Source organism: Babylonia areolata, chromosome 3, assembly GCF_041734735.1.
Source record: "Babylonia areolata isolate BAREFJ2019XMU chromosome 3, ASM4173473v1, whole genome shotgun sequence".
Classification (NCBI taxonomy): Eukaryota; Metazoa; Mollusca; class Gastropoda; order Neogastropoda; family Buccinidae; genus Babylonia; species Babylonia areolata.
In genome coordinates this window covers 43,998,639-44,008,035 of record NC_134878.1, presented here as the reverse complement: position 1 = coordinate 44,008,035, position 9,397 = coordinate 43,998,639, and the positions used below count along the sequence as shown (strand labels likewise).

Below are 9,397 nucleotides of genomic sequence, written 5' to 3'. Positions count from 1 at the left end.
TCATTCACAGTTTATTGCTGACCTTATGGATTTCCAAGTACTGATCATACACACTTATACATGTCTCATTCCTTGATTCTCATGATGGTGCATTGTATATGCAGTCAACATGGTTTGTTTGCATGCTGTCTTAACCTTCGCTGGCTATCGCGTATCATACACGACCCAGAAGGGTACAAAAACGCAAATATATCAGCCAATTCTTAATATTTTTCTACGAAATTTCAGAAATGCTTCCTACACCTAAAAGGCCAACTTTTGCCAAAAAATGAAAAAAATTCATTGATTAGTTAATGAGTAATTAAAGGTGGCGTTTTAACTACACACGGACGCTTGTTTGGGTTGTGTATGACCCATGCTTTTTAAAGAGGAAAAAACTTGGTCACCCCTCGAAAGCTCATGTGGGTCATGCACGACCCATACCTTTTTAATAGTGATTTCAGAAGGTTTAATTTGCAATTAGTGAAGGAAAATAAAGAAGTTTTGCTTTCAATAGCCTCAGTACCCCACTACTCTCCCACTACCCCCCGCCCTGTCCCTTTCGCCTGTCTTCAGCTATAACCCCCTTCCATCCCTTTCTCTAGCATGTATAGGATGCTATGATCTCTCTCTCTCTCTCTGTCTTGCTATCTGTCTCTCTCTCTCTCTCTCTCTATGTGTGCATAAGTAGGGTTTGTATGTATGTGCATGTGGTGTTATGCGTTTGTGTGTGTGATCAGTTGTGTGTGTGTGTGCATGCGTATGTGTGTGTGTGTAAATGCATGAGCATGTATTTCTTCTGAGTGTTTGTGTGAGTCTGTGTGCGTGTGCGAGTGCATGTATGCGTAATCAGTTGTTACGGTATGTTTTCCTTTTCTATATTTTGTTATAAGCTTTGGAGGAAAATAAAGGTTCTTGTCTCTTTTCAAGGTATGGGTCGTGCACAACCCACACAAGCTTTGGAGGAATATACAGGTTTTTGTCTCTTTAACTTTCGCTGGCTGTCACTTTTGACTACACACGGAAGCTCATGTGGGTTGTCCACGACCCATACCGCTGTTGCTTTTGTCTGCACACGGAAGCTCATGTGGGTCGTCCACAACCCATTCCTTTAAAGAGACAAAAACCTGTATATTCCTCCAAAGCTTGTGTGGGTCATGCACGACCCATATTTTGCAAAGAGACAAAAACCTTTATATTCCTCCAAAGCTTATAACAAAATATAAAAAAGGAAAACATATCGTAACAACTGATTACACACACATGCGCTCGCACACGGACTCACTCAAACACACACACTCAGAAGAAACACATGCTCATGCATTCACACACATGCACACACACACACACACACACACACACGACTGATCACACACACGACTGATCACACACACAAACGCATAACACCATATGCACATACATACAAACCCTACTTATGCACACAGAGATAGAGAGACTCAGACAGACACAGAGAGAGATAGAGAAGTAGGGAGAGAGATGACTCATAGCATCCTATACACGCACAAAGATATTCAGTCACACAGGTACATGCAGGTGGGGGGTGGGGGGGGTAGTGGGAGAGTAGTGGGGTAGTGAGGCTATTGAAAGTAAAACACGAGATTTCGAGGGGTGACCACGTTTTTTCCTCTTTAAAAAGCATGGGTCATACATGACCCACACAAGCGTCCGTGTGTAGTTAAAATGCCACCTTTTATTACTCATTAACTGATTAATGAATTTTTTCATTTTTTGGCAAAAGTTGGCCTTTTAGGTGTAGGGAGCATTTCTGAAATTTTGTAGAAAAATATTAAGAATTGTCTGAGATTTTGCGTTTTTGTACCCTTCTGGGTCGTGTACGACCCACGATAGCCAGCAAAGGTAAAAGGTATGGGTCGTGGACGACCCACATGAGCTTTCGTGTGTAGTCAAAAGCGACAGCAGTATGGGTTGTGAACGACCCACATGAGCTTCCGTGTGTAGTCAAAAGCGACGGCCAGTGAGGTTAATGAAAAGGGGGAAGGAAATTTCAGAAGCAAATAGACACATCATACGTTCATAATCTAATCTAGAAAGAGGGTTAGCTTCAATCACTTGTTTGTCACCTATCCTTTATTAACTATAGTTAAACAAAAAGCAATATATTTGATGAGAAAAAAATATATGGAATCTATCTGCACTTTCCAGTTTTAATAAAGGTTCAAGGAGAACATCCTGAATTTTACACAGGGGAAATCTGTTGTGATTAGAAAGCACTTCAATATAGAGCGACACAATGCAATTTTTTTCCCTATCATTTCAAACTTCAGTTCTTTTCCCATTTCAAGCTGTGATTACTGAGTTTACATTAGCTCTTGTATTTTGTGAATATAGTTATAAGTTGTTTCTGCAAGTTATGCTCTTCAGAGTTGTATTTTTTGTTCACATCATTTAATAAAAGATTATTTAAACTTCATTATTCTTATATAAATAGTGATATTTTCAAGATAAAAATACCAAAAAAAAAAAAAAAAAAAAAAGAGAGAGAGAGAGAGAGAAATATTATTTAGCATATTTCAGCCGGTTTTTACTTTCCAAAACTTGCTTATCATTTCAGATCCATGCATATTGAAGTCTGGCAAGAGTCAGTATAAAATCAGTGTAAAATGTTTGAACATGGCCTTAATATGAAGATGTTGCACCGAGGCAAAAAATGCTGTATTATCATCCTCTTTCCACATGAGCACCCAATATTCTCTACATGTTCGTAAATGAAATAGTATTTACCCAATACACTGTCAGATAATATATTTTCTTAGATTAATTTCAAAGTGATCATTGTTAAGGTGATCATTGTTAAGAACTCGCTTCTAATCACCGCAGCAAAACTGGTTCTTTGAAATCTTATCAGAGCATTCCTGTGGCTGCTGTTCAGTGCAATTTGCTTGGAAAAAGGCTCAGGAAAAGGAACAGATATTCAATGAGCAAACAGGATAAATTATGGTTATTTTATTTCAACCACAACGTGAACATGGCAAATGATTCTAAGATCCATTAAAAACGTGTGAAAAGGTGGTTGTTTTTTAAATGATAAAGAAAAAAGGTAACACCATATGTTGCACCTCAGATCCTTGGACCAAGTTGGAGTCAGTAAAATGTAAATATATTCAGTATGATCTTCTGGACATTTGACTTGATATTTGATTGAGAATAAGAGACTGTATCAGTTTATATCATTTTTATAATCTTTAATGTTGGTTGTTTGAATTACAGTTTTTTTGATGATATAGTTTGTTATTTGAATTACAATTTCATTGATGCAGACTGTATCAGTGTATATCATTTTTATAATCCTTAATGTTGGTTGTATGAGATACTTTTTATTTTTATGATGTAGTTATTTGAATTACAATTTTATTGATGATAATTTTGTTATCATTCAGAATTTGATGCTGTTTGTGTTGTTTTTCCTTATGTTGAGTTACGTAACAAATGTATGGGTATCATTACTAGTGACTGATACTTATTTGGAGGGGGGGGCAGGGGCGGGGGGTTGGGGGGGGGGGCAAGGAGATAGAATAGGTCAAAGGCCAGACAAAAGTGAGTGGGTGTTTTCATGACTGTCAGTGAACTTTCAGTGTTCATCGTGCAGGAACTGGACAACAGCCAATAATCCACAATATTCATGAAACTGGTTGACAGACAATGGACGTGAATCGTGCATTTCATTTTTTCATGCTTTTTGTCATTATTAGTTGACTGCATTCTTTGTAGAGCAGGCAAAGCAGCAGGGAGGGGGGCGGGGGGAGTAAACATCATCAAAGAGCTTCCCCCTCTGATGGGGGACACTCTCTGGTGTAAAGAAAAGGCTTAACTGATCATTTCTGAGAATATGATTTTGTATCTTCACAGAATCCTCGTTTGTCATTGTTGGGACAGTTATTCACTTACATGCTTTAGAAGTGTTGTGATTGTTATAATATCATATAAGTTTATAACCTGTTTTATTTTATTATACATGCTATTTCCAGTTGTATTTCCTTTTTCTTTTTGAATGTCACCCTGTGGAGGTGGAAACAGCTTTTTTTTTAATGCACAAAGATTATTATCATCAAAGTTATCTACAAATGTAGTACAATCAAAATAAATCGGAAAAAAGCTCTCCTCATAATCCATATTCATTTTCCTTCACAAAAATAGGTTATTTTGCTTCTGTATCCCCTATTCTTTTTGTGAAAGAATTTTATAAAATTAATCCCACCTGAATCCTCAGAATTCCTTAACAAGGGAAGAGCACTTTTTAATCAAATTCTCTGGCACTGATTGGGTTAAGATTATACTAATATTTTGAAAATTAAGAGAAAACATGTGAGACTTATTCTGATATTGAGCAAAAATGTTTATTCAACAGTAAGCAGTTGGAATGGTTGGGAAAAGAGAACAACAAATCAAAAATTAACAACACAATATTAAATTGACATTATAACAATAGCAAATGGTTTTAATAGTTGCAGAGGAAAATAAAAGTAAAAACAAAACAATAAACAACAGTACACTAGCATTTGACATGTACTGGCAAATGCAATTTTGTAGCTTGAAACTTGTAATTAACACAACTTGAAATACACGTTGGCATAAACACGTAGATATTCCCACGAACATGCATAAAAAAAAAGTGGCATCCATGCAAGCATACACACAATGCACAGACACCACATGATAAGCTTTCAACATGATCTGACTGAACACAACACTACTCTGTACAAGCAAGATAAATATATCACCTTGTAAAGCTTGCAACACATGCTGGATTCAATCCAATTACCAACACAGCACTATGCAAAGCTTGTGATAAATGCTGGATCCAATCAAGTTGGAAACAGATCTCTGAAACAAGTGAGAAAAACACTGGAGATTGCATCTATGACTGGTAATATCTACCATGACATGATGCACAAAATATGGGGGAAAAACCATCTACATTCTTGATTCGTGGCACAGCACTGTAATTGCAGAGCCCTCAATATAATATAAAGCATTCATTTTCGTTTTATTTACCTTTATTCACTTTTTTTTTCTTCTCTAAATGCAAATGAAATAACAAAATGTTCACAAGGATTTGCTATTGTTCCGTAAGGATTTCATACTGTTGTAAGGGTCATTAATAAATCATCATTTTATCATTGTTGATCTAAGTATTCTCTGTGTTAATGCAAAGATCTTTCTCAAATCATTGAACCACTCAAATCTAAAATAGCAAAAACAAGCTTTAGGCTCAGAATGACCAAAATAACTCGACATACTTAGCTTTTAACCTTATGAAGACTCATCAGGGCACCATACTGGAAAACTCTTTACTACAGTCTTCTAGCTTATTAGTTGGGTGTCAAAACCTGGGTTTCTGCAAATGGCCTCCCAGTCCATTCTGCAATGTTGTCAGTCCATGTTTTTTTCTTCCGTCTTCCTCTCCATCTCCCTACTTCAACAGATTCCTGGAGGATTGTTTTGAAATGCCACTGCATTTTATTATGTGACCATACCATTACCAACATTGTTTTTTCCTTCTCTGATGTCACCATATCTTTTACATGGTCCTCACTGCTAATGATGGATCCAAGGTACTGTTAATAGTTCCTAGCTTCAGTTTAAGAACAGCCATATATCTACAGTGATGTTGTGGTATGGCAGGCCAACAACTAGCTCTTTTTGGTGCTGATTTCCTGGCCAGGTATCTTGTTCATGTTTCATCCAGTCTCTCAACAAGCTTGGTGAGCTCTTGCTCACTGCCCATATAATGGTTTTTCCTCCAATGACAGCACTAAGTGGTCATAACATGTTCCAGGAATATTGGCGTCCACGTTTTCCTGCATCTGTGATTATCAAAAGTGCTCAAACACATCACACTGTCATATTATGCAAATATATCAATGCAAGGACAGTTAAGAGCAGTGTGAATTTGGTAAACAGTTCAAGCAGGAGAAAGAAATAATGCACATGCACAGTCTCTCTGTGTAATAAATAAAAATCAGATAAAGCTTCCAATGTGATAAAGCAGAACAGCTTCAACTCTCCAAAGCACTGAAGAAAAAGCAAAAGACAGCACAATAATCTTCTGCAAATTCTTGGTCCACTGCAGTTATAAACACAGCAAATTGCAACAAGTGCAGAATCCAATCCAGTAAACCGTTGGTTGATAAAAAGGATTTCAAATTAAGCTCTTAGTCTCGATACATCTGCTAACAAGCAACACTTTTCACTACATTTCACCAAATCACAATGCACCTAAAAAGCAATTCAATAATTTTGAAGGAGTCATTTTTAACCTAAAAAAAAGAGTAACTGTGAAAGAGTTTGTTGATAAACATTTACTAATATTCTCAGGATCCAAAATTCAATCCGAATTATATTTTAATCCAAGATTTCCTGAAGGCTGTACAAAATCACTGACCCATTCATATGCAACAATAACAACAACAAAATTACATATTGCAGGAATGTTTCACTCAACCTGAGTAAAAGCATATAATCACACACTATTCTGAAATACAAACACATCACCACACAGTCACTTAGGAATGATTTAAGTTCAAACTATTGATTTCATCTAAAAAACTAAAATGCCTCCCATCTCCTTACCTCTCTTGCACTGATTCAAATTACTAATTAATCATATTTCTGTTGGCTGGTGAGATTCTGAAAAAAAAAATCAGTTATATGTTTCTTCTCAGGTAAATATTCTCTGATAATTCTAATCAAATCTGTGGTTTTGGTCCAGTCTTTCAAGATGTCCAGTGAACATCCAAATTTGTTATTCTAATTCATGTCACAATCAGTTTACTGTAAATTAATGATAATTTGTGCTTATCATTTTAATTATTATCCATTTGTTCAGTTATCAAGAGTAACAAAATATGAGGCCCCCAAAAGCTAAGTAATACAAACAAACTTTTAAAATAAAATTGAGTCAGCTTGTCATTATGGCTGTATCATTATATTTGTCTTCTTTTTTTTTAACACAAATTTGTCACAAACAGGCAGCCAGGTACTGAAATAAATTATTTATTCCCCAGACAAATATTTAAACACATATCTTGATCAGAAGTCTTTGTCTCAATCTTGATCATTAAATACTTGGAAACTGTTTTGTTAGATATCTTTTTATCAAACACTCTTTTCCTTCCTTTGTGGGCTGTGACTTCCACGTTCAAATGTACAGTGGGCTTTTACATGGACGACTGTTCTTATACCACCATTTAGGCAGCCATACTCAATTGTCAGGGTCATTAAACAATCTTGCTACAATCGTTTAACAAATTATCAAGTAACAGAACGATTCTAAAATTGTTATTACTGCTCCTTGTTAATCACTTGTATCACAAAAGGCCAAAATCAAATCAACAGATTTTGCCCTGCATTGATGCTGTTCATGCTGGCATCAAACATAGCAGGCCCATCATCATCTTGCTGTGCTAGCAGGGATTCTGACTGCTGAGGTTGTCCACTTCGGATGATATCTTGTGCTGAGATGGACAGACCTCTCTTATTGCCTGCAACACATTACAAAACAAACACCAAGGGTGAGACTCACTCATTTTTATAATATACGGATTATTTAGCAACCCTGGTCCAGAGGCTGCTTTATTATATAGGAAAGATCTTTTTTTTTGTTGCCAAAATGTTCAGGAAACCTGTATAATACAACATTAGTGTAAAATATATATGAAAACCAAAGAAAGTATAATGCTGTGACATGTTTTAATAAACTAACTTCATTAATAAACTAACGACAGTGAAGACAAAAGAAATAATGATACTTTTCTCGTCCCCCCCCCCACCCCCACCCCCCCTTTTTTTCCTTTCTTTTTTTATTCAGCTCTTCATTTACAGATGTTAGTCAATAAACTAGCCATTTTTGTTTGCCATTTTTCCAAATTCTTATATCAATGAATATCATTATTTCCACTTGTTTTTGCATTTATGCAAAAGTTGCCTATGATGGTCAGGTGAGATCAATCCTGTAAGCATGCCTACACCACACTTCTAATCACTCAAACTTTCCACCTTCAAGCAACAAAATGAGAATCTCACACACATTAGTCTGTCTAATAATCCACCTTCACTAAGCCCATGAGATGCATGTGATGTTATAACTTTTTGCACAAAGGACTTTTTGTAAAGATTTGCAAGTTATACATTTTTCAACATCAAATGTGTAGGAGAGCAAATGTTAAAAACAAACCAAAAATAGGCCCAAAGCATTGCAGAAATGTGTGCAAATTGGCATTCCACTTTGAAGTTGGCCTTAACTGTAACACGTCCATTGCACAATACTTGCATTGAAAATAAACCCATTTTTAAAAGCCATGAATAAACCCATTAAAAAAAACTGTTTAAACTTAAAAACTTTTTAGTGAGTTTATCAAAACACTGAATGGAAAATCCTCTCTCTCTTTTTTCTTTTTTTTTTTCTCTCTCTCTCTCTCTTGTGAACATTTTCCAACATCAAATGTTCAACAGAGGAAATGTTAAAAACAAGAAATTAGAACAGGCCAAAAGCATAGCGGAAACTTGTGCAACACAGCATTCCATTTTGAAGTTAGCCTTAACTATTGCACAATTTTTGTATTGCAACTAAACCATTCAAACATGGCATTCCATTTTGAAACTAGCCTTAACCAGTGCACAATTGTACTGCAACTGAACCATCTATAAAAATAAGAAACTTTTTTTACTGAATTTTTTTTCAACATCATGAATAGCAAGACCTCATTTTGAATACTTCAGTATCAAACTGAACCTTAACAATTATGCAGTGTGTGTGTGTGAATATAAACATCTGTTTGAACATAAATATTCTCATTCATGAGGATGTCCTAGAATTTTTATTTATGTAACTTTTAAAGGAAGAAGTGTTATGAGCTGTTTTGGACATCTCCATCTTAAGATCTATTTTTTCAAACTATATGCACAGTAAAGAAGTTAACTCTTTCAATGCTAACAGGTTTTGCTACTGTATATGCTGAGAAACTTTCAACAACAGCGACAAAAAACAACAAAAACAAAACTAATATGTAGATGATGCAACTTGCACACACACATATGATTCTGTGTACCCTACCCCTTTCATTCTCACAATCACACTTGATCATAACATATCCCTCCCTCTTTCTTCATACACTTTCAATGTGCTCTCTTTCCTATTCTCTAAAACACAAAAAATTGCTCATAGAGCACCTTGCCTTTATCACTCACTGTCCCACACACTTCACCACCATCCTACACCCAGAAAGATCAAAGAAGTCATATCTTTTTGACTAACAGACAATCTTTCTAAGCTGAACGTGTATGCCAACACAGCACAAGCACCTTGTGTGATAGAATGTAGCATCAAAAATGCAGAGAAAAGGTTGTGATAAAACAGCATTCAATTCTATTTCAAATC

General features: G+C 35.8%; 1 protein-coding gene across 1 annotated transcript in view; it reads right to left on the bottom strand.

The window, feature by feature from the left end:
• Nucleotides 1-3,515: 3,515 nt before the first annotated feature.
• The window catches only part of LOC143280005 (post-GPI attachment to proteins factor 6-like), a 38,440-nt gene continuing 32,558 nt past the window's right edge, over nt 3,516-9,397 (bottom strand). Inside the window, exon 13 of the mRNA XM_076584445.1 lies at nt 3,516-7,502. Coding sequence (XP_076440560.1) covers nt 7,345-7,502 — 158 coding nt within the window. The 3' untranslated portion in view covers nt 3,516-7,344. The remainder of the gene's footprint in view (nt 7,503-9,397) is intronic.